Source organism: Lytechinus variegatus, chromosome 1 (assembly GCF_018143015.1).
Source record: "Lytechinus variegatus isolate NC3 chromosome 1, Lvar_3.0, whole genome shotgun sequence".
Classification (NCBI taxonomy): domain Eukaryota; kingdom Metazoa; phylum Echinodermata; class Echinoidea; order Temnopleuroida; family Toxopneustidae; genus Lytechinus; species Lytechinus variegatus.
Genome location: NC_054740.1, coordinates 25368366 through 25395101, shown reverse-complemented (window position 1 = coordinate 25395101; position 26736 = coordinate 25368366). Strand labels below are relative to the sequence as shown.

The 26736-nt window shown below is 37.6% G+C and overlaps 1 protein-coding gene across 1 annotated transcript; it reads left to right on the top strand.

Annotated features, from left to right (window-relative positions):
• Window positions 1-6197: 6197 nt before the first annotated feature.
• On the top strand, window positions 6198-24496 carry LOC121410080 (Bardet-Biedl syndrome 7 protein homolog). The gene is made up of 15 exons (XM_041601941.1): window positions 6198-6292; window positions 10458-10562; window positions 11474-11602; window positions 13139-13314; window positions 14332-14591; window positions 15322-15388; window positions 16303-16483; window positions 17179-17263; window positions 18137-18239; window positions 18914-19181; window positions 19533-19735; window positions 20270-20434; window positions 21311-21524; window positions 22671-22794; window positions 23105-24496. The coding sequence occupies exons 2-15, from the start codon at window positions 10524-10526 to the stop codon at window positions 23242-23244; spliced, it is 2154 nt and encodes a 717-aa protein (XP_041457875.1). The 5' UTR covers window positions 6198-6292; window positions 10458-10523; the 3' UTR covers window positions 23245-24496.
• Window positions 24497-26736: the final 2240 nt, after the last annotated feature.

Genomic DNA, 26736 nt, shown 5'->3' with positions numbered 1-26736 from the left:
AGGTTCTTTATTCCGAAGGTTCGTAATTCCGAAACACGTAAATTGCCTATACCTCGATGTTCGTTAATCCGAAAACGAAAAAGGGTTCGTTAATCCGAGCATTTGTGGCGTTATTCCGAAAACGAAATAAGGTTCGTTGTTCCGAAGGTTCGATAATCCGAAAACGAATAAGGTTCGTTGTTACGAAGGTTCGTTAATCCGAAAACGAAATGAGGTTCGTCATTCCGAAGGTTCGTTAATCCGAAAACGAAATAAGGTGCGTTATTCCGAAGGTTCGTTAGTCCGAAAACGAAATAAGGTTCGTTAATCCGAAAATTGAATAAGGTTCGTATTTCCGAAAATGAAATTAATTCATTTTGGTAACAAAAACGGTGTTGTCCTTGCAAGATAACATGATATTATGCAATAAAAGTAATAACGAACGATGATACATGTGTGTGTTGTGGCCAAAGCAACCTCATTTCGTTTTCGGATTAACGAACCTTCGGAATTACGAACCTCATTTTGTTTTCGGACTAACGAACCTTATTTTGTTTTCGGATTAACGAACCTTTGGGATTGCGAACCTTCGGAAATACAATCCTTCGGAAATATAAACCTTTGGAATTACCAAAACCTTCGGAAAAACGAAGCTTCGGAATTACGAATGTATGCGTGACTTCCATGCCAATGCAGCTGAATATTATATCCATACACTGACTGTAGGGGATGATTGTTTGGCTATCACGTTGAATCCGTCAATCGACAGGAAATATTCACAGAATCGTAGTTCTAATCCGACCTGTATCATGTGTATGGTTGTTCACATTGTCGTCTCAACTATCAAGTAAAAAAAAATCTTCAGGGTTGCAACTGAAATATGAAACTGCAATAAGCTATAAAGATATCTTATCCCTTATATAGGCTCATCAATCAACACTGTATAACCCATACGTGCATGTATCCTGATCTAAGGATTGTGGCAGGCACATTCATCTCCCCCCCCCCCCCTCGGTTCCCGAGCCGTTATCCTATATAGGGATCTTTCTCTCTCTCCTTTCTCTATCCTCCCTCCCCCCCCCCCTCTTTCTCTCTCTCCCTCTCTGAATTTGTCTAAAAATCTTGTCTTATTTCATGTTTCGGGGTGAGGACTGTTTCTCCAGAATCTACACAATCAATATTAATCTCTTTCCTATCCTATTCGTGTGTCTTATTCACCCTTTTATTCATTTATTGATAAATTCTCATATTTTCTTCCCAGGATGTTGTTTTTTAATCCCTGAAAGATTGGTCTACCCTGTAGCATTGCCAGTGGCGCATAAATGAGCCAATTATTATTTTTTTTTTATTGCTTGCGGTGTCAGACATGGAAGCAAATTTCTATTACAAAAAAAAACTGTCAGCCAAGCAAGCGAGCCAATAATGACAAATTTTAATACAGAATTCTAATTATTTTGACATCAGAAACTTATTTCACCCTAATTCCTCTTCTTTTATTGCATTTTCTCAATTTTTTTCTTTCCTGTGGTCATAAATTGTTGGTCCATGATCTCAACCTCCCATCTGTATAGGCAGTGGTGTACCTAGGATTTTCCAAAGGGGGACATTCGTCCGCAAAAAAGGGGTCTTCAACCACAAGTAAAGGACATTTCGCACCAGAAAAAATGACAAGCAAAAAAAAGGGTCTTCAAGTTCTCAAAGGAGAGGGCCACTTGTGGCTCGTCAGGGATCGGTTTTGACTCATCAGGGGGGGGGGGTACGTCCCTTGCATGAGGGGCAGTCTGCCCCCCTCCTTAGGTACGCTAGTATAGGATGTCGCCAGTGACCACATCCCTTGATTTTGATCATTATTTTTCTCAATCTTCATTTTTAAGGACAAGTCCATACCCAACAAAAGTTTATTTGAATAATAGAAAAATCCAACAAGCATATACCACTGAAAATTTCATCAAAATGGGATGTAAAATAAAAAGTTATATTATTAAGTTTCGCTTAATTTCAAAAAATAGTTATATGCACATCCCTGTCGGTATGCAAATGGGGGAACTGATATCACTCACTCACTATTTCTTTTGTATTTTATTATATGAAATGTGAAATGTTCTTATTTTCTCCTTATTGTCTTGTGAAACAATTCCTCCCTGAACATGTGGAATTACATTGTTTAATATTTTATGGTTCAGTCATATGTAAAGCTTGAAATATTCAAACAATAAAAACCAAAAGAAATAGCGAGTGGTGGACATCATCGATTCTCTCATTTGCATAATGTGCATATAACTGTTTTGTGAAAAATAAGCGAAACTTTAAAATGTCATAACTTTATACTTTACATCCGAATTTTTAAGAAATTTTCAACATTATGCTCGTCTGATTTTTCTCCAGTGATTTAAATCAAGATTTTCTGAGATGGACTTGACCAGTTCCAAATCCGTTACCGGGAATGATACCTGTTTCCTCATCCTTCAAGCTCAACTGTTGAATTTCCGGAACTACATACCAGCAGCCCGGATCCTCAATCGTCCTCATTATTTTATACGTAGGCCTATCTCCCGAAAAATACCTGCTTGGGAAGGGGCCGCCGCCGGGCCAGCAAGGGGGTAATCGTACAGCAATTAAAATCCACCAAGAGAAAAAAAAACAAGCACATAGTCAAACTGACAAACATAGATACACCAGTCCTTTCCGTGCGATCGAGCGCAGCGAGCCAAGTAAAATCAGATGCATTTTTCAAAGAACTTGACCATTATAGATATTAAGAAAACTAAGTTTCCTGCGCATGTTTCTAATACCATTTTGCCAGATTATCTAGTTCTGCAGAAGGAACAGCTGCGGAACAGCTGCTAATTCTTTTTACTCTACATTCGAGAGTCGCAGGGAGGCCTGGAAAATAATCACTATCTCAGGCCCGTAACGGTAGCTGGGGGCGGGGGTCTACAGAACCCCGACCAGCGTTTAATCAAAGCAACAAAAAAAATTAGGTTAATAGAATAAAATATTTGAAAAAAAATGCTTCCGTATCGCGCTCACATTCGTGTCAATTAATATTCATGATGACAACAGGTGAATAGAATGTAAAAATGTTAGGTTTCAATCGTCCCCCCCCCAAAAAAAAGTAAAACCAGCTCGCGCTTCGCTCTCGAATCATTAACGGTAGCTACAACGCCCTCTTAGCAGTCACCAGTGCTTAATGGAACAGAATAATTAAACAAACATCAATGAAAGTATTTGTCCGATTTTTCTCAAACTTTCTTTGTTTTTTATTCTTTGATTTTTCTGTTTCCACACAAGCCCACTTGTTCCAAACGCTTAATTCCCCTATAAAGCAGTTCTGGCGGGTATAATCTCGAGCAGGCGCGTACGCAAGGGGGGGGGTTTCGGGGGTTCAAACCCCCCCTTTTTGTTTCCTTTTTTTTTTTTTTTAACCGAGTGATGAGCGGGGGGGGGGGAGGTGATCGCGCGCTCTGTAAGTGTTGGCACGCTTCGCGTGCATTTACCGCCCCCTCCAAAATGAAATCCTGGCTACGCGAATGGCCATATCCTGAGTGCTACGATCCAAAGGACATGTAGCATCGACTATGATACCAACAAACTATTGACAAAAAGGTTATGTTTTCAACGCAAAAACGAGAACATTTCTGCTCGCTCGCGGGTCATGACCGCACTGTTACATACCCATCCCCACTTAAATGTTATTGCCTTATTTGCAGCGCTGAAAAAAAAAAGAAAAAAAAATCATCACCTCCCCCCCCCGCTCATCACTTTTTAGAGACTGGGCGGGAGATTTAAAAAAAAAATCAGCTCGAAACCCCCCCCCTTTCAAAAATCCTGCGTACGCGCCTGATCTCGAGAGATTGTAAAGCGTCATCATGTTACTACTTAACAGGTTCAACTTATTATTGTTTATACGATAGCTCGTTCTTTATTCAAAAATGTGCTGAAACTGATCAGTTTTTATAATGTCAACAATTTCCACCTAGCACCGAGAAACCCTCCATTTGTTTAGTTGGATTTCCATCCTGATCATGGTTCTGCTTAGAATGCCATTTTTTCAACTCAGAATGTCAAAAATTTATCTCGCGCTTCGCGCTCGCATTGTTTGGTTGAAGAGATACATATTGATCAGGTTTTTTTTATTGATAAAAGGTTCAATTATTTTTTGGTGTGAATGAAGGAAATATCCAACAAATCGAGCTCGCATTTGCAATATTTTATTTATTCATGATGGGCGGCCCTGACAATTAAAGAGAAGAATCTCCAATTATTATCTAAAAATTAAGGGATTTGTATATAAATGGTATAATTTACTCGTAATTTTTTTTATCTGATTCCGTAATTCTTTATACAATTCCCAATGTGTATCCCGCGGGTCCACGCCTGATTTCTTTTTTGGGGGTGTGAAAGGTCTACTCAGGCGCGTACGCAAGGGGGGGTTTAGGGGGTTCAAACCCCCCCCCTTTTCGTTTCCTTTTTTTTTTTTTTGCTTGTCTCCCAGAGGTCGGTCTGGTCAAGGAGTTATCGGGCAAGCGCCTGATAACTCCTTGGTCTGGTTACGGACAGTTCCCCTACCCAATAATGTATATGACAGCAATAATGAACAGAATCTCATGTTTCCGACGAAAAACACAGAAAAAATTTCCGCTCGCTTCGCTCGCTCCATTTTATTATATCTTTTATTTCCGCATGTCGCCGACATGATCACGGTATCGCCATTAACAAGGCCATACATGATGTATACTTATGAATACAAGTGAACCAAGACAAAGACATACGTTTTCTTACAAAATATGTTTTACCAATATGAAAACCAAAATGACGGAAAACGCTAAAATGTCGGTTAGCTCGCTCCGCTCGCTCGTAATAATTTATGAAATTCCATAAGTATCTAGTTTCCTGTTCAAGGCCGTATTATGAGTGTTACGAATAGAAGGACATGTAGCATCGACTAATACTTGATTTACTAACAAACTATTGACAAGAAATGTATGTTTTGACGGGAAAACGCGAAAATTTCGGCTCGCTCACTCCTCTCGCTCGTAATCATTTATGAAATTTCTTAAGTTTCTAGTCTCTTGATCAAGGCCATATCATGAGACTTACGAGCAGAAGGACATGTATCATCAACTAATATGTAATCATTACCAACAAGCTATTGAGAAGAATTGTATGTTTTGACGGAAACATTTCGGCTCGTAATTATTCATGACATTTCTCAAGTTTCTAGTGTTCTGATCAAGGCCATATCATGAGTGCTACGATCCGAAGGACATGTAGCATCGACTATGATACCAACAAACTATTGACAAAAAGGTTATGTTTTCAACGCAAAAACGAGAACATTTCTGCTCGCTCGCGGGTCATGACCGCACTGTTACATACCCCATCCCCACTTAAATGTTATTGTCTTATTTGCAGCGCTGAAAAAAAAGAAAAAAAATCGTCACCTCCCCCCCCCGCTCATCACTTTTTAGAGACTGGGCGGGAGATTTAAAAAAAATCAGCTCGAACCCCCCCCCCCTTTCAAAAATCCTGCGTACGCGCCTGGCTCTACTCATGGCGGGCGGTATTCTGAAAGCTCCATCTCGGAGGCCGGCCGGCGTTGTTTGGCACGATCCACATTTTTTTTGAAGGAGTTACGTGATATAAGGCATCAAACAAGTAATGAAACCTTTCCCATGTCTCATCTATATAGGTTTCATCGAGAAACAATTTCCAAGGGCATGGGCGGAAATCCCAGGGGGACACAATATCAAACGTCCCCCTACTATTTTGGGTCTTTGGTGATGCTAAGAAATATATCATTCAAGTTCCAAATAAAACGTGCGTTTTTGGGACGAGATTACCTTTTTTTTTTGCTTGTCAAATTTTCCAGACCCTTGTCCCTCTTACCTTTGGGAGAGATTTCCGCCCCTGCCCAAGGGGCGTAATGACTTGTGAATGTCCAACATGTTTTATCATAACGTAAGAAATTCTCTTATAATAAATTTTAGGAGATCGAAACTTCTTCACTGTAATTATACCTTAATCTTTATTTCAAAGGAAACTGCGTTGTTATGATCACTGCTATATATAACCTGAATCACTTTGATTTTATTTCTCATAAATATCATTTCATATGTATCTGAAAGAGCGAAATTAAGTCAATAATAAATATCAAAAATTGATAATGATCATCTCCAGGTTCCATCCATGTTTAGTCGATCAACTGCAGAGCTAGCTAGAGGGCAGCAAACTTCAAATTCCTTATCAAAAAATTTCCTCCACAGAATTTGTGGAGCGTTCGTAGCAACGAATGCCGCAAATATTATTCAAGGTAATTGGATCTTATCATGTAATTTGTAACAGTTATATTTTGAAATGTTGTCTGTTTTTACATCTCACATTATATGTATAAACTTTTAAGGTTTCTGGTTGTAATAGTGACAGGTTGTGCAGCTATATAGTTTCTACTTTTCATAGTTTGAGCTCAATTCAGTCCCACATATTGAATGTAATGTACCGGTAAGTCAGACGTAGTCGGACGAATGTCGACTCGGTCTCGGACTTGTAGTTGTAGACAGGAATAACCGTCGTTTCTGGGGATTTATTTAACAATTTCTGACATTTTACTATAATCCCCATCCACTGACGGTAGTGTGTTAGTGCGAACCTGCATGTGTAATCAGGTCGGAAATAGTCAAGGTCCGAGGACGTTTTTTTTTTCCAGATTTGTATTTTTAAGAATTCTAATTCTAAATGACATTAATTTAAGTTGAACGAAGGCCCACTATTTTTGTTAAACTCTAATTGTTAGACTCTCATTGTCGCCATAATGATTGTTTTTGTCAAATTTCTGTGTGAGCTCTATATATCGCAGTGACGCGGTGGGTTCAGGGGATACAGTCATCATGTACATAACAATATGTGCTCGGCTGCGCGACCTGCCGAGGATCTCTCGTTCTTTTGAAACCTGATAATATGTTTACATTGTCTAGTGCACTTGATTGGTGTCAGCACTTGACAGGTGAATGAACTTTACTAGATTTCTTGTGTTGAGGAATCTTTAAAAACTGAGAATGAGACAGTCTCTGTAAGCTGGGATGATCCCAATTTTCTGACCAGCGCCTCTACTGAAATTACTAGACTCTATTTGCTGAAATCGTTTGTCTTTTTTACGATATCAGCTTTTAATTGGACCCCACTTCTTCTTCTTCTTGATTTCCTCCAGTCTGGAGAACTGTACGCAGTGTACAGGTAGTTAGTTTGAAGTTAATATACGTGTACATGCAAGTAGTGGAGGTAAACGTAAGGTAGGTACAAAGTGCAGACACAGGGACCAAAGATACAAGGTCAAGGGTTTAGAACCTCTAGTCGTTTGTGATGTATTTCAGTCAAGAATCGGAAAGTGAAATAATGAAAATCTGGGATGTCTAGCTTGATCTGTCCTAGGACTCCCAGCAAGAGGAGTCTAGTAATAGATACAGACTTTACTGAAGGAGGAAGTCTATCCAGATCATCTCTTACTTCCGCTGGAAAGTGGGAGAGAGCTTTACTCCTTTCCTCGGAGTACATGTCACACTCTCCAATTATATGTTCCACGGTTTCATCAGCAGATTTGCAAGCTGTGCAGAGAGCATCCTGATGATCCTTTGTGATTTTACAGAGTCTGCTTCTGGTGAGGTAGGTGTGGGTCAGAAGTTGTGCCTTGAGGGTTATTGCTTGTCTCAGCCGGGGGGATCGATCATGGATGGGTAGAGGTTCTGGATGTGGGCTGGGCTTACACCAACAAACAGGGAGAGAGAAGACCGTTCTTGGATTTGCAGACTGGTGGAGGTAGCTACAAATTGATTTGCTGCTAGTGATATCCTCCTCTTCCACGATGAGTAAGTGGATGCCTCACTGCAGGACTCTGTCAAGTCTGGTAGGTTGTATTTTTCTAGTAAGGCTCTATATTTCATCAGAGTTGGAGCATTGGGATTGTGGCACAAGGTGTGGAAGAAGATTCTTGACTCCACTCTGGAAGGAGGCAGGGCAAGCAGTTTACCAAGGAGACGTAGATGAGAGAGGTCAACCGAGGTGGAAAGAGGAGCTAAGCCTGTGAGGAGGTAGATTGCTGCAGAGCTAGTTGTCTTGGGAAGTCCAAGCAAGGTTTTGAATACTTGACTCTGGTATTTGTCGAGGGTGGCCTTTTCTCCCTCAAGAAGGTTGATGATTTCAACACCATACAGCATGCGGGGAACACAAAAGACGTCCCATAAAACGGCAAGAATAGGCGGGGAGAGACCTCTTCTCTTAGCTCCAGAGCCAGTCAAGCTATATAGGGTCTTGCTTCCAAGCTGCATAATGTTGTGGCATCTGTTGTTGATCCGCTTGGATGCCCTTTGGACACCAAGATGTGGATGACTTTCTTTCTCAGGCATACTGTCTTCCCCAAACTTCCAGACGTGTGTTTCCTGTGTGGTCTTACAGTTGTAGACTACGACAGCACTCTTCGTTGGATTTATGGAATAGTGCCACTGACTGGAGTAGGAGTGCACTATCGCTAGCATCTCATTCAGCTCTTGTTGAGAGTTTGCCAGGAGAACCACATCGTCTGCCAGCACGAGAGTGCCCATAAAACGACCTAGGGTGCAGCATCCCGCTCCACTTTTCCTGAGTCTCTTAATGAGTCCATCTATAAAGACAAGGTAGAGGAGGGGAGAAAGTATACCTCCTTGTCTTACTCCTTGCTCAACAGGGAACCACTGGCTGATTTGGTTGCTCCAGTATACCGTGCTTTTCAACCCATTGTACAGTTTGAAGATGATGTACCAGGTGGTTCCAGTAACACCCAGGTGATAAAGTTTGTACATTAATCCTGTGTGCCATACCGTATCGAAGGCTTTCGCCGCATCCAGAAAGGCAGCAAAAGTAGGTCTTTTGCACTTGATGTTATTTTCCACGATGAAGTTGAGGGATATTGCTGTGAGAGAGCATGAGTGATCTTCTTGGAATCCGTGTTGCAGTTCGTCGGGAACATCAAAATCTTCAAGGCATTGAGTAATTGTAGGCTTGAGGAGCACTTCTACCAATTTGCAGAATGTGGTGGAGAGGGTAATACCTCTGTAGTTTCCTGGATCACATACAGATTTTCCTTTGCCTTTGTGAATAGGTATGATAATCCCTCTGAGGAATGACTCAGGTATATGCCCATGGGAGAGTAGCGAGTTGAGTAGAAACAAGAGCAGCTTTCTTAGATTGTGTCCAGAGAATATGACATGCTCTGCTGATATGTTGTCAATACCCGGAGCCTTATTTCTCTTGAGCTTTTTGATTGCTGTATTAAGTTCTTCCATGGTAAACTCCACTTTAGTTGGGGTGATTGAGTGATTGACTGCGCACATGAAATATTTTGGCGACTTGAAAAAGGTAGCTTATTACCCAACGTGATGTCGATGGAAAAAGTTGAGAAAGCAAAATCACAATGAGCTATTTATTTTGAGAATATGCTTTGAAAATGTGTTTTTGACAATTTTTCATCATCTTTCTATTGAAGTTCCCTTTGGAAGGATGTTGCAAAGTTTTGAGCATATGAAATTGTTTTCTGCACGTGTTTGGTAATACAAGGCCTGTCGGTAATACTTCACCACCAGTAATTGTTCACAAATTTAATTACAAGTCGTCCAATCACATTTCAAGGTCATTACGCCCACCGCTTTTCACTGTTTTCTAAAAAATGTAATTCCAGTCAATTTTCCTTAGCAAAATAATAGAATTTTAGGTCGGAATTATTACTTGCATGTTCTCCTTTGGCAGACAAATTCTGCCTTGTACTGTGAGCTGAAATTATCGAACAAATTTCTCTCTCTTTTTTGTATGGAAGACGCTACCAAAATTTTCTTTTCACTTTGTCTCGTACTGGTTATACATTTTTAGGGGGGTCATTGATCATTTGGAGTCGAAAATAAGAGTCATAAGGAATTTTTAGAAGTCAGAGTCATGGATTCTACCCTTGATTTTATCCCTGAATGTATTTTTTCATCAGTAACCTGGCTCTACTGTGTGTGTGCAGTGCAGTAGAATGTATTGTTCACTAGCTTGTTCACTGCAACCACCCTGCCTATGGTGAATCTACATGTAGATCTATGCATCACACAACACACTGTAACAAATTCTTTTAAATATCACTTTTGTATTAAACAAAAAATGCTTATTTCCATACTACAGTTGTGATTTTTTTTCATATGTAACTTGGGGATCAATTTTTTCATTCACCAGAGTGCTCAAAAACTTAAAATTTTGAGCATATTTTTGTGTAGGCGCTCTATTGGTGGAAAGTAAAATTGCCAGCAGTCATTTAAAAATGTCTATATTTCTATATATGAATTCATATATGAGATCATTGGAATATGTTTTCTATTTCAATTTTTTTGTCTTGCCTGTACTATCATGTTTAATGGGTTTCTCATAGTTACCCTGTTCATCTAATGCTACTTTTATGCATGATTTCCCCCTTCCAGGACATTTAATGGAAAGAATTCATAGAATTTTGATGAGGAGATTTCCATAGAGATTAATCCTTCAAGATGATGGAACTAAGTTTAAACCGAGTGGATTATCTCCAGGTGAGTAGTTGTCATCTCAGCCCTCTTTTATTTGAACATGGGAGTATTTCCATGGAACAAATAGACAGTGATTTTCACTGACAAATGTTATAAGCTTCTGAAATCCTTGCATCTGATTGGCTCAGAACAAATTCAATTTAGTCAGTGAAAACCAACTATATGCTTCGTGAATAACTCTCTGAATGTTGTTTAGGTTTATCTATGGGTAGCTAAAATGTAACAAAAAATTCATTTGTAGATGGTAAATAACACTCAAACTACTGAAACCTATCTTGGAATTTTAACTCCTCTAGTTTTCTTCACATTGTATCTTTGGTGTAGTTCTTGTTTTAGCCTTTTTTTTTTGCCCTCAGGGCATAAAAGTTATTTTTTCCCCGTTGGTCTCACTTTTGGGTTTCATGTGAATGTTGAAGGTGTTTTAATTGATTAGTTTAATGTTCAATATTTTTGTGATTTATAATATGGTTATTTTGTACACAAAGACATTTATTGGTCTTTGGACCATCTTTCTTTTGTTTGTTTTATAGCTTCATGAAAATAAAATCCAATATATTTTATGTTGTATAAGATATGACATGCTTTACTCTTTTGTACATCTATTTGTTTTGAGGAAAAAAAAGAAGACTTCCCTTCTGATCTTTGAGGTAACATGAACAATCCTTGCTTTGTGTGAGTGAGTGGAAATTAATCCACAGACACAATACAAGGAATATTTTTGTTTTACAACGCCACAGCACTCATGCTAGCATCAATTAAAGATAAAATGAATTTTTATGACTGTATAGTCTATAGATAATAAATACAACTGCACAAAAATGTTTCTGTGGCGTGCAAAAGGTTAAATAATCAAAAAAATAATGGCAAGATAAGGTTAGAATTTTTTTTTATGTGGAATCTGTTTGATTTGCCAGGTTGGAGTGACATGCCCTCGTACTATGAGATTGTTACCAGAGAAGAAAGCCAAAGCTCCTCAGAAGGTGGCGGTAGCTAATCAGTCAGGAATTATTCAATGTTTTAATATAAAAAAAGGAGAGGCAGCGGTGAGATATTTCACACTTTTATTTTCAATATTTTATTATTTAATGGTAATATAATGATATGTATCATAATTCATAAAGAACTAAGTGCAATAATTTAAGACTCATTTTCTCAGTAGGTCACCCCTTCACTCTCATAACTTGTTTTCTAATAATCAGATTTTTACTCATAGTGTGTTTTGGGTTTATAAACTGAGGAGTGTTTCAACAACATTTTCGTCCGACAAGTCAGATCTGACTTCTTTCCTTCATTTTGATTGGCTGAGGTACTCAGTTCCTACGGTAACTGTCAGATAAAACGTCCCAACAAGTCCTTTCATGAAACACTTCCCTGTATTTTCATTGATGAGTGTAAATCATAATGAATTTTAATATTGGTCAATTATTAAATTGCAAGATTCATACATGATTATTGGACATAAAACTGGCATCCAATCTATTGAAAATTTTCTTGCAATACAGCTTAAATATTTATAGACTCATGGATATTGCTCCATGGGTCAGGCCCTGGTACTACCCATGTTTTCAAGAAAACGTTGGCCGAGAACAAAAAACGTTTATGGAGAACTTTCCTAATGATGCTTGTACCATGATATAAGCCCTGTATTTTGTCGCTAATAGTTCAGAAACCTCGGGAGCATTCCATGAAACAAATTTTAGTGACTATCTGTTATAAGCTAGTGAAAACCTTGCATCTTATTGGTTCAGAGCAAGATAAAACACTCACCAGTGAAATAGCTACAGTGGTTGGCATTGGACGGCCCAACCGGCAAAGAAAATTTCTGACCACAACTCATTAGAAAAAACACTGCTTCAGTCTACCACTAATTTTGAATGAAAAGTGTTTCAAACATAACTCCTTGCAAAGAAGAATTGCACTTGCAATAATTCAATCTGTTTATCTTTTAATAACCTATAATAAACATTCTAATATTTGATTAATATTGGTTTATTTTTACAAATTTGCTAATGTCTGGTTGTCATTACATGATGCTCATTCACTTTTGGCTTTAAGACCACTAACCCGATCTAAAAGTTGCTGTGAAATTGGGAGCACATTTCAAAAGCCTCTAGCTAGAACACTGACACTCAATATCTTTTTTATTTTCATATTATGCTCCCTGTTTCATGGAGTTTGTTTCAATGAAAAATTATTATTTAATGATTTCATGATTAAGTACTGCAGAGAAATTCTTGATATTTTTTGCTGAAAAAATTAAGTCTTTTTGCTGAAAAATTAAGTAAGTTTGTTTTCAATTTGGTGATTCCAATGTTCTTCAGCAAAAACCGGCTGATTTTAGGTGCATTAAAAACAAAACTGCTTTTCTGTTTTTCACAATTTCTTGAAATACATGTAGTTTCATCTAGTATCCAAATTACAACCATGTGTCCATTTTATAAAACATGTTATAATAACAATTTTGCTATAACAGTTAAAAGCTACTGAAATCCTTCGATCTGATTGGCTGATAATAAATTTGTTATTATGAAAAGTCTTTTTGAGATGAGATCCCAAACTGAATTGTATGTTGTACACAGAGCGCCTTCAAGACGTTACCAGGTCCCAAGATATCGCGTTTAGAGCTGGGCGGAACCCTTGGGTCCCTGGCAGATAAGATCTTCGTCGCTTGTGGGTCCGAGGTCAAAGGTTTCACCAAGAAGGGCAAACAGTTCCTGGGTTTCGATACAAATCTGACTGAGAGCATCAAAACTATGTAAGTATTATAGTCTGTAGGCATGTGTGGAGCGTTGAGGCCCAGTGGATTAGTCTTCTGACTTTGAAACAGAGGTTCATGGGTTGGAATCCCAGCCATGGTGTAATTTCCTTCAGCAAGAAATTTATCCACATTGTGCTGCACTCAACCCAGGTGATGTGAATGGGTACCCAACAGGAAAATTCATTGAATGCACTGAGCGCTGAAAGGCAGCTCGAGCTAAAGCCGGAGTAATAATAATAATACACAGTGCGCCTCGGAATAGATTATTTCTCGATAGATGGCACTGTATAAATGCCTATTATTATTGTTACGCACTGTATTAAAAGTATGCGATGTGTCTTTGTACAGTAATCTTGCTGTACAAGTGCCATGCATATTAGCTTTCTTATATCCCCCATTGTTCTGTCTTTGAAGAAATGTGAGAATTTGTAAATGAAAAATTGCTTCCAGGTTCTTCACTAGGAAATACACTGCTCTGTCCTTTGACAAAGTTCCTTGATGTCAATATTCCATATGCATGTGACAAGAATATGAATATACTTCTCTATAAAAGCAAGAAAGCTATGTGATCTAGATTGATTGTAATGTTGTTCATATCTATTCTATTATTTGTATTTACCATGAAAATGAAAATACATACAGGCTGTAAGTTAGAATTTACAAATAATAGCATTTGTATATATCTATAAAGCTTTGTAAGAGATTCAGAACAATGACCATGATGTGATTTGTGAGACGTACATGTATTTGACTTGGAAGAAATAAGCATATACTTTTGGTGACTATTGATACAACTACATGATGATAACTTTAACAAACTCATAATGAAGAGGTAAATGAAGTAATCATTCACTTACAAATGTAGATTTTCAAATACTTGACTTTAAAAGGGGGTATTTCTATTGTTCCTTCCTGTTGAATTAAAAATTAGAAAGATGTGAAACAAGTAATCATTCTCTTCCATATTACCTTCACTGATTAGGGAGTGCTTCTATTTTTCCTTCTTGTTTTCAGGTGGGTGTGTGGCAGCCATCTTTTCATCGGTGGTAACTACATCTTCAACCACTATCTAGATTGCAAGGATGAGAATTACTACCTCTGCAGTGATCGCATCAATGACCTCTTGTGTTTACCGATGACCCGGGTCAAAGAGGTCACACCAGTGTTGGCCTGTCAAGACCGAGTGTTGCGGGTGATTGAAGGGTCTAATCTACTCTATGAAGTAGAAGTGGCCGGTCCTCCGCAGTCCCTCAGTATCTTTGCAGATGAAGGAGGTAGGTGTATGGACTTTAGTTTTGGGTCTGAGATGTTAAAGGCCGAGACTGAGACAATGATCTCTGAGACCGAGGCCAAGGCAAAGACATAGACAGTGATCCCTGGACACTATTTTCTACACTCAGCTGAAACCATGACAAGACACAGGACTAGAGAAAAAATACACGGGGATTGAGGGGCGATTTTGCCCTGAAATGCTCAAAAGAATCCTGGAAAATCCCTATTCTCTGTAATGTCAAAATTACCTAATACTGCAGATTAAGGCAGTGTTTTGTATAAAGAGGCCCCAAAAATGAAATTTAAAAAAATATATACCTGCACAAAACACACAATCGGTCTTGAAACATGTCACAGATATCCATTTCTGACTAATAGAAGTCAAGCAGCAAAATTAATTCGTCAAATTTGAGGGTTTTTTGTTTAGTGTCATATTGCTGTCTCAGCCTCTGGTACGCAAGATCTTTCTTTCGGGACAGTGTCAGGACGATACTTTGCCATCCAAGACAGAGAAGAGACATGAGACACAGAATCACAGTCTCAAGATGTGTCTCAAGATGCCCAACACTGATGGACAGTTTCCAGGATGCCCCAAAAGGGTGGCCATAACTATTTGCATATTTTGTTCTCATTAGCTCACACCACTGGACATTTTGTTGTTTACTCTAGATAAAAATTTGGTAATTACACTACATATTGTTTTTGTCTTTTGTTTGATTTTTTATTTATCAGGTGAAGATGGTGAAGATGTCCTGTATGGAACATCAGATGGTAAAGTCGGTTTGGTTCAGTTAAACAGGTTAGTTTAAACAAAATGAATCGAAGTTAGTACATTCACTCCTTGTGTTCATACCATCTTGGCTGTACTAATAACTGTTTTGTAAAAAAAAAATGATAAAAATCAAACAATCTATTATATCTAACTTTCATGACATTTTTAGTGTTATGCTTGTTTAATTTGTTTTCTCTATTTATGGTGGACTTTTCCTTATAAATACAAGTTGGAAACATTACAATTTGCTTTATCCACATTCCATTTTCATAAAGTTAGAAAAATAGATGAAAATATGTGTTGCTAATATTATATCCCATTTTGATGACATCAACTTACAATCAAATAAAAACAAATCAGAGGGTTCCCTATGTGTCTGTGATTAAACTTTAGAAGAAATTAGGCAAAGATTTGAATGTCCTGGATACTAAAATATGTCTTATATTGTAAAGATTTTGTCATTGTGCATTTAGCATACGTAACAACACTTCTGCTGTGACATGGCAATGTTTATTGTCAGGGTTCCCAGCCCATCAGGGAAATCAGGGAAAATTATTTTACTTTTTTCCAGTCCGGGAAAAATCAGGGAATTTGATCAAAAATACCTCAAATGAGGGAAAAATCAGGGAATTTTGATCAGCTCAAAAGTCGAAAGCACGGTAGTCAGTCAGACTCTGATATATTTTGTTGCATATCAAAACAACATCCATTGAATGACTGGTTATGGTGGTACTAATTAGTTTTACATCATTGATTTATACTGAAAATATATGTAATTCACTGCAACAACTTAGAAAACGTGCAAAACTGGAAATGGGTTTAAATAATTATCAGGGAATTTTTAGACTTCATGTGGGAAAAATCAGGGAATTTAGTTCTCTTGAAAAGCTGGGAACCCTGATTGTGTATCAACCTTTATTCACTTTCTTCAATTCTTCTAGAATATCCCCCAGTCATAAATGGGAGATTCCAAATGAGAAACGCAACGGTGGAGTCCTGTGCATGGATAATTATGACATTACAGCTGATGGGATCTCAGATCTTTTATTAGGTCGTGATGATGGGATGATAGAAGTCTATGGTTACAATGATGCTGATGAACCAATACTAAGATACAGTACAGTAAGTAGTCTCGCTTGAAACATTGATACTGTTGAAATAGATGGCATAATTCTGTTAAGACATTGATTGTTGATTTTAGGATGTGACATACTATAATTGATTAAGACATGTTAATAACATTTTAAAAATCAAGCTTACACAAAAAAAACCTTTCAAATCATGACACAGTTTATGATTACATGTTTATTGTGACATATCACACGCAGAATATTGGATTAATGTAATGAAAATAATTGAATGACATACAAATATTTGTTGGGTAAGGCGGGGTAAGTTGTGACACTTTTGCGTTTTGCATGATAGAATTGATATGACTAATAATATTGTAGAAATAAGTACCTTGCCTTTAAATTTGATTCTTGGGAAATATTTTTCACCTGTATATAAATTTCTTCTCCCACACTGAAATTCATTTTGACCTTTGAAAAAAACAATGTCAAATTGCTCAACTTGCCCCATCTGTGGGGTAAGTTGTGCCACTTTCTGGGGTAAGTTGAGCCACAAAAACTATGTACAAAATGTATGCGGGAAGAACCAGCATGTCAATTTTTTATTTAAAGTCTTTTCACTTGCTCAACTTGCCCCTATGCTCAACTTACCCTGCCTTCCCCTATATATGATAAATATATGTATATTGGTGAATGCGTCTTTACTGAAAGAATGCACTTATGAAGATATTTTCTCCTTTTTTTCAGACTTTATCTGAGAGTGTAAGCTCAATACAAGGAGGGGTGGTCAATTCTTCAGGGTTTGATGAAGTTGTAGCATGTACATATGCTGGTGAGTAACATATCCTAGTTTATTAGTTGATATAATTGAAAATGCTTAGTAATATGGAGGCATTTTTAAAGTTGGCTGTTCTTTAGAAATAAGACAAAATTTCTAAATTATTGTTATCAATGCTTCTTATAGTGTTACTGATAGCAATGAGGATGACTATGGTTACTATGATGGTGATTGTGGTGATAATAATGCTGATGCTGTTGTGACTGATGATGATGATGACGATGGTGATGAAGACAATGATGATCATGATGACATTGGTGACGATGTTCATGATATTGATGATGATGATGATGACGATGGTGATGAAGCAATGATCATGATGACGATGATGATGACATTAGTGATGATGATGATGATGGTGATGATGACGATGACGTTCATGATAACGATGATGATGATGATGGTGGGAATGATGTTGGTGATGGTGATGATAATGACGATGATGAGGTTGATGGTAGTGGTGGTGGTGGTGATGATGTTGGGGATAGTGATGATGACAACGACGATTAGGATGGTGATAAGTGTGATGATGATGATGATGGTGGTGATGATGGTGATGGCGATGATGATGATAATGATGAAAAAAATTATTCTTTCTTTGCGCTCGTGGCTTTCAGATTTAACATTGCTAGTGATTTATAATTATTTCATTGGCATTATCATCATTGCACTAACTTTTGGCCTCATACAGTGTCATTCCTACATCCTACATTGTTACCGATATAGAATTGAAAAAAAGAAGCGCACAATTATTAAATGAATTTTTGAAAGTTATTTGTATGGAAGTCTGGAGTTAAACTTACCCATAGGTTTATTAGATTACCACCGATAGGAAATGTTATTGTTTTATTGTTAATCTGCATTTAGGATGGATACAGGGCCTAACCACTGAACCAAGTCACAAAGAAGCAGGTCCCGGTCAAAAGGTCCAAGTCTCGGATGAAACGCAAGGCAAAATTTCACATCTAAAGTAAGATTTCCTATAACATCTCAATAATCGTCTAATGCAATATATATTTTCAACATGTTGGTACATGTAGATTCAAACCTACTCTAAAATGTATCCTGGGATAGCCAGTCCTTAATTTTCTCTTTCAAAATGTGGATGATAACATGAGTTTATGCTGTACTTTTGATTGTATACATATAATTGTCCAAATAAATTGATTAATGTGAGCCATATTGGCTATGGAAATTCATAATGTATCCTTTATTTTTCAACAGGAAAGAGCAAAATTATTACATTATTAATCCAAAAATAATGAATGATAATATTTTCAAATAATTATTACAGAGATCAATGAAAAGTAAAAAAATAAGGGTCCAATGTACCAATAGGTTACCGTAATTGTTTTATGGAATGAGGGGGGGGCCTGGTACATGTATTCCTTTCCAGCTCTGAATGTCAATTTCATTTCTGTATTCTCTCTTTCCAGATCGACAATCTGTCAATTTGAAAAAAAATACAATGCGTATCTGTTTTAGGTTCCCTGTGCCTTTATTATACTTTACTTAACTTCAATCCAGTGATGCTTATAGGACTATGCTTGTTAATCAATCCAAGGAAATAAACTGTATACTCCACACTATCAGTGTGGAGCAAAATATGGTCATATTTTGTTGTTATTATTGTTTTGCCAATAGGAGTGAGTTAGAATCACTTCAGAGTAAAGTAATGCAGGAGAGAGAGAAGTACCATTACCAAGCCATGAATACCAAGGCCATCTCTGCAGTCCCTCAGTTCAACATCAATGATCGGTTCTCACTGAATCGAGACGATGCTAGCTATACACTCAGCATCGAAGTCCAGGTCGCTATCGACAATGTCCTCCTTCAGAGCGATGTTCCGATTGATTTACTGGATACAGAGAAGAACACAGCTGTAGTCAGCTACAGTGCTTGTGATACAGAGGTAATCGTCTCAAAGTCTCAAATAATTATTACAATCAATTGCCGACATCCATGTTATGGTCGAGACCCTGATGGGTGTTTCATAAAGCTGTTCATAAGTTAAGAGCGACTTTAAGAACGACTGATAAATCTTCCTTATGCGCTAAATAATCATCAATGAAAATTTAATGGGGAATATCATTTACCACAAGAAAGGATCACCAGTCGTTCTTAAGTCACTCTTAATTTCCAAACAGCTTTATGAAACATACTCCAGATGATATGTAACATGTTATTGACCTTCCTGCGGTACCAACAATAGCGAATAAGGTATAAGTTACCTGTAGTCCCTAATATATCTTTTCTCCAACAGAATGGAAACTTTTTACTAGCTACATACCGTTGCCAGGCCAACACGACAAGACTCGAGTTGAAGATTCGTAGCATAGAGGGTCAGTATGGGACGTTACAAGCGTACATCACACCTAGACTGCAGCCTAAGACCTGTCAACTCAGACAGTACCAAATCAAGCCACTCTCACTTCATCAACGTACGCATATGCTGGATGATTCTAGGTAAGGTATACCTCATGCAATCACAAAGAACCAGAGGCTCTTGTTGTTTCTTAAATATTTTTCCACCGTCGTCACACAGTCTTAGTACAGCGCCTATTGGAGTCACAACATTCAGTAGTAAACAGGTTGAGTGGGTAGGACAACATTTATAGGAATAATTGGAGTATACGATAATATTTTTGCCCATTTATTTATCTATTCAAGCCTGTCTGGTCGTGATGGCAGCCTCTATGATATACAAGTGGTCCCCATCACATAAACAAGAAGAAAAGATCTAGGAGCTTTGATGTTATACCTAAAGTGACTGACCTTATTTTTTCCTCATTTCCACATATAAAACTTTAGCCATTCAGAGAGAGAGAGAGAAATTGGGTGGGTTATGAAAACGATTTAGATTAATTTGATAAAGAGTTTACATATTTATTGTAAATTTTGCTGCTATTAATGACAATAGAGTAGTCTAAATTATTTTTGAAAATATTGAGAACATGACTAGAGTCAGATTATATTGATAATGTTATCATTTTCATACAGGCCAATGAATCAGTTAAAACTGACAGGTCAGTTTAGTCTTGCTGAGATTCATTCCTGGGTGTCATATTGCTTACCTGAGATTCCTGAGAGAACACCTCCAGGAGACTCCATCAACTTTCATTTCCTCTCTACATTCCTTGATACACAGCTAGATTGTCTCTACAGGTAAGTACTCGAGTCTCTTATACCCCTTTCATAAACCAAATTATTCTGATAATAGCAGCATAATTTGGTCTTAGAATCGGATGAGGACCAGAGTTATCCGCATTATTTCGATGCTGCAATTATCCGCATAATAGCAGCATCGGGACCAGATTCTGACTTTATGAACGCATTTCCAAAGTAATGCGGATAATTGCCATGGTGCGGTCACAAGGTCACCCTTTTGCAACGCAACCCCATTGGAGGGGGCTTGTGCAGTTGCCATGACAATTATGCGCCTTTTTCGGGTCGGGCACTCGTAAAAAAATAGTGTGGATTATTTTCGGAGTATGTGAATGCAATTTTTATTGAATTATCCGCATTACTCTTAGGTGGATAATTGGAGGATGGGTTTATGAAAGGGGAATTATTGTTTTCTGGCATGGCCCATCAGCCAAATGTGTTAGAAACTGCATTGCCATGTTAAAGGTATTGGGCAGGCATACTAATCTTCTTATGTGATTTGTCTAGTTCTAGCTACGTATTGCGGTTTTAAAGAATAAGCTGAAGAACCATGAATATTATACCTACTGCATGCATGATTCAAAGGGTGTGTTTCTACTATGTCCAGCTTTCTTGCATTAAGATATTGCATTGGATCCCAAAATTTCAAATAAGAATAGATGAATTCCTCAAATACACAATGCATTGAAAGGCACTAAATTAAATATTATTATCACAAGTGAAAATTGTTATATTTTTTACAATTTCTTCAGAATTATGAGGAGTTGAGACACGATTACATGTAGTTTTTAGAATACTAAATGCATATGGTCTATGAAGAGGAGAAAGAGAGTTAAATTTGACATGTGCCGTTTTTTTTTCTTTCAAATCTTGAAGGAAGGGGGAAGGCATCTTTCGTTCAGACAATATCTCAACCATCTCAATCTTAAAGGATGTCCTCACCAAGGAAGCCACTAAGAGAAAGATCAACCTCAATATATCTTATGACCTAGCTGATGAGTCTGTAGCTAATACTCTTAGACGTATACATCCTAAGCTTGAGTACCAGCTTCTGCTTGCTAAGAAAGTCCAGCTTGTTGATGCTCTTAAGGTGAGTAAAACTTTGCATGGTTACATGGTTTATATTCTTCACTTGGTCTACATACTTGGTCTACTTAGTACCACATGGGCTACTCAAATTTGGTCTACTATTGCTTTAGTCTAATTTCAGTTTGGTCTAGAAGCAGTTTGTCAACTTTTCAAATAGTCTGATACTACCTGGGCTAAGCCCATTGGTCCACTATTTTTTGTTTAATTTTGGTTTGGTCTGCAAGCATTTGTCTACTTCTCAAATAGTCTAATATCACATGTGCTAAGCCCATTGGTCCACTATCACTTTGGTCTAATTACTATTTGGTCTACACCACTATACTTGGTCTAATACCCACTTAGCCTGATTTTCATTTAGTCTAATAACCAATTTGTCTTATTTCCACTTCATGTATTATTATTTTGTACATTGAAAGTTGGTCCATAAACAGTTCTTCTTACCACGCAGACTAACTGGATATATAGCCTAACTTGGAATTAGTCCAAATGCTCCGTAGACATACTGTTTGTAGAAAAAGTAGTATTAGACCATTTGAGATGAGACCACATGGCAAATACGGGAAGATGATGGGGTGTAGGCTGATCAACAATTCATTGTTCAGACATCAAGCTATGAATTTCTTATTTGTACATTGTTAAACTGATTTTCAGTTTCAGTGACAAAATGAATGTTGATATGAAATCCACCAATTATGTCAGATTGTCTGCCTTGACTAAATATAAAGGTTTAATGGCCACTGTAATTTATACCAAAATTCACATTTTATTTCACAAGTTATAAATGTCAAAAGTGTGATGTACTAATGGGGCATTGCAAGAAACTTACGATCAATGGCAAGTCTATTTTTGTTCCCGAAATCAAGCATATGCCGTGCAATTAATTGCAAATTTGCAATTGATTGCTATTCTGCTCCATGAAAAAAGGAGTGTAATCTGATTTGCTAAAGTTAAAAGTGATCAATTAACTGTAAAATTGTAACAGAATATTTGCGATTGATTGCAAATATTTTCTTGCAACACCCCCTAAGACTAACAAAGGGCACACAAGTCTATTACATTCCCAATGTGTGGTTTTCCCCTTTTGAGATCCTGTGTTCCTTTGTAATGCATTTTAAAAAATAATTCCTTTTCACTCTTTGTGATATAGGAGCTACAGATCCATGAAGGAGATCTTGAGTTCATGTCTCCTGAATATCGTCAGATCCTGGAGGAGGCTGATACGCTCCAGCAGGAATATAAAAAACAACCATGTCACCTTGAAAGACTCTACGGTAGGTAACGCTCTTTTTATTGCAATTCTTCATTTTCACTGAACATACTCTAATGGCATGCGCATACATTCCGTGAACAAATTCCTTAAAAGCTAGATTTTGTAACTTAGCCATAACTTTCTTGTTGCGTGTGCGGTTTCTTTCAAATTATAATATTTTTTTTTGTTCTCCTTTCTCATACACCATTTCAGGACAGAGGTTGGGCTTGATATTCATTGTGTGCTAGAGCTAAATTGATCCATTTCCCCCTTCAAAAGGAATTTCATTTATGCCATTGACATAATTATTCATCAATAATTTTTCTTTACAGGAATGATTACAGATCTCTTCATCGATAAGTTCAAGTTCAAGGGGTCAAATGTCAAGACGAAAGTGCCTCAGCTCTTGGAAGTCTTGGATAACTATGAGCTCGACAACCTGATAGGTTTCTTTGATTCAGGTGGAGTGTGAATGTTACACATTTACTTTTGTCAGTGATTTTCACTCACTAATATACTCTGAGCCAATCAGATGCAAGGATTTCAATAGCTTTAAACAGTTGTTAGTGAAAATCACTATTTGTTTCATGAAATGCTCTTCACGAGGGTATTTCATGAAAGAGCTTGTCAGTGATTTTTACCTACTAATTTGCTCTGAGACAATCAGATGCAAGTATTTCAGTACCTTATAACAAATAGCCAGTGAAACTCACTGACTATTTGTTTCATGAAATGCTCTCATGGTCCAACTTCATTTTGTTTACATCTAGTTTGCCTTCTCACCATAGAGTCCAATTCTACTTCGCCTCATTGCCGGTTTGTCTAATATTCAGTTTTAATCTAAATATGTCTGGATTATGTTTCATTGTTTCATAAAGCTGTTTGTAGAGTTAAAAACAATTTTATGCCTAATTGTATCATTTCATTGGTGCCCAGTCAGGAACATAGGGATATCGTGAAAGGGTTACCGATTGTTTGTAAAATTATGTGCAACTTATGAACAGCTTATGTGATATGGCCCTAGCTCAATTTTCACTTCATACAAGGTGAGATAGCAATTATACTAAATATTAAATGAATTTGGATCAAATGACAATCGGCTAAAGTGGTCATTAGACCTGGTAATTATACCAAATGTCAATAAGAAGAAATGAAACATGGACCAAAAGAGTTTAGCTAAAATGAGATTTGGTCTTTAAATTAGGTCAAGTGGTTTTAGACAAAGTGTGCATCAATCATGTTGCATTAATTCTAAATCTGTTCCATTCACATTGAGATTTTAAGCTTGTAAGTCAGTTTGATAGCAGAAGGAAATAAATAATTTCCTTCCTGTACATTTATTGGCTGCTTTCAGTGACTCGATCAGAGCTGATAGGAAGGGGTAAAGTGAAGTACAGTCAGCAAGGAATTACAGGAGTTTTAATATGAGGTGGAAACTATTAACAATTAATAGTTGTGTCATTACAGTGCATACCAATAAAGGCTGAAGTGTATCACTTTCAAATGAATCGTAAAATTCTAGTGCTAATCTGGTATAGAGAGGTGCACATATCCACTCCATTTATTTATCACATCTGTGTCTTTGTAAATACATGTAGGTAAAAGGCTACAAGAAGAATGTGATGTTTAATTGTGTAATTTGTACCCGACTTTTTTTCAAACAGACTACTTATCTTCAAAAAAATATGGGTCCTTGTCATAAGACTCATGATTTTATGCAAACATCTCTGGAAAAACTGCACATTAGACTGTGGGATGGTCGCTAAAATTGTGACTTTCCGTGGGGCGGCAAATACAACCACGGTTCTTGGACATGATAATATGTAAAATATTATGAGTGAATACATGCACAATGTTGCCATCGGTAAATTTTGCTCCTGACCTCAAAATTAAAATAATAATATGCAAAATCGTACCATTGATTCGACTGGAAATTCCGCCATCACCCCGTGTGTTAAGGACTTCCGTGAACGCGCGCAAGCGTGTACAATGCATATAACCTCGTTCGCGTTTATGTTTTTTTTATTCGTTGTACATGATATACGTTATAATACAGAATGTACGATGGCGGATAAGATGTCGTCGTCTTCGTCGTGTTTTGACAGCGAAAATGACGATTTATCACTAGCAAATATATGCTACATGCACGTCTTACCCAAGGAAAGAGGGCCAGTAAATTCCTTTCAAGTAAAGAGCTAGAACAAATTTAAGCCTTTGCTGCATTCGTTGATGTAGACTACCTGGGACTTCAGAATAAAAATAGCTATTCGTGCAGCAGAGAAGTTTGCGATTGACTTGCATGCAGCCCGGCCCCGGGAGACCAGCCCGACGTCCGACCAGCATTTCAGCAAGATCCGAATGGATCAAATTAAATATAGATGTACCGCGTTTACATCTTGCCCAGAGCCAGGTCAAACATCGTTCGTATCACCAGCATTGAGCAATCAAGCGATCGAAGGTAATTTTTTTTCACTTTGTGCTCTTGCATTTCACTCTCTGCAAAAGTGAAGCGGTGCAAACTTTGATTTTTGTATAGGTCTACATCTAGATTTCTTAATTGAGTCGATGAATAATGTGACTCATGACTTACTTCGTCTTCTATTCATAGGCTTGTAAATGTGGCGGTGAAGTAAGTCATGACATGAGTCACAGTATGTATCGATTCAATTAAGAAATCTAGACCTATACAAAAATCATCAAAGCTTGTACTGCTTCACTTTTGCAGATAATGAAATGCAAAGCACAAAGTGAAACAATTTTGGCATGGACAAAGATCGCTATAACAAGGATCACCATCTCAAAATCATCCTCTGTATCTTTTTCACCTTCGATAGCTTGATTGCTGGAATGCTGGTGATACGAACGATGTTTGACCTGGCTCTGAGCAAGATGTAACATCTATAACGTTAGTTTGATCCATTCGGATCTTGCTGCAATGCTGGTCGGGCTGGGCAGGAGCGTAACGGTTCGGTGGCCAGGAGGGGCAAGAGCAAAAAAATCTCCGGTCTTATCAGGGGCAGATCCATGATTTTCCAAAAGGGGGCAAATTTTTCAGAGGAAAGTTTCGACCAGCCCCCCCCCCCAAAAAAAAAAGTTTTTCAACCAATTGACAAGCAAAAAAAATAAAAATAAAGGTTTTCACCCACAAATGAAGTATATTTCGTACACGAAAAAAAGGGTCTTCAATTTCAAAAGAGGGGGCACACCTTTGTTTTAATGGCATATTTACATTACAAATTTTAGTATTTTGCTTCTCAAAAGGGGGAGGGGCAGGCAATGGCGTCATGAGGCAACATTTTGAGGGGCGATATGGTGTATCGGGTAAAAAAAACAATGCGAGTGAGCAAAAAATTATACATTTTTATTACAAAAATCCAATTTTAGATTTTGACATAATGTTAAAGAAGATAACATATTTTTCACCCTTCTCTCTTTCCTTTTCCTTTTTTTTCTTGGTCTGTACGCCACGGTAAACAAGATTTTGTTTATGATTTTGCATGCTTATTTTTTAACAAATAAAATCACCTTTTCATGACAATCTATCTGTTCTTCTTTCTTTCCTTTTCCAGTTCCTCTTTTTTCCCCTTTCCCTCTCCTTCTCCCCCTTTTCTTTTTTCCCTTTCATTCTCCCCCTTTTCTTTTTTCCCCTTTAAGTTCCCGGTGAATTCCGCCAGGGGGGATAGCTTGCCCCCCCCCTGCACTGTTAAGCCACTGCTCCCTGGGCCGTGTTGGGGTCCGTTTATTCGACACTTTTTTTCTCTGCTGTACGAATAGCTATTTTTATTCTGAAGTCCCAGGTAGTCTACATCAACAAATGCAGCAAAGGCTTAAATTTGTTCTAGCTCTTTACTTGAAAGGAATTTACTGGCCCTCTTTCCCTGGGTAAGACGTGCATGTAGCATATATTTGCTAGTGATAAATCGTCATTTTCGCTGTCAAACACGACGAAGACGACGACATCTTA

Bases quoted from the DNA above. Each gene is read 5' to 3' on its own strand.
- LOC121410080 (XM_041601941.1), top strand. From the start codon at position 10,524: ATGATGGAACTAAGTTTAAACCGAGTGGATTATCTCCAG. The intron at 15,389-16,302 runs GTTAGTTTAAAC...CAATTCTTCTAG, and splicing joins GGTTTGGTTCAGTTAAACAG to AATATCCCCCAGTCATAAAT. The intron at 18,240-18,913 runs GTAAGATTTCCT...TTTTGCCAATAG, and splicing joins GGCAAAATTTCACATCTAAA to GAGTGAGTTAGAATCACTTC.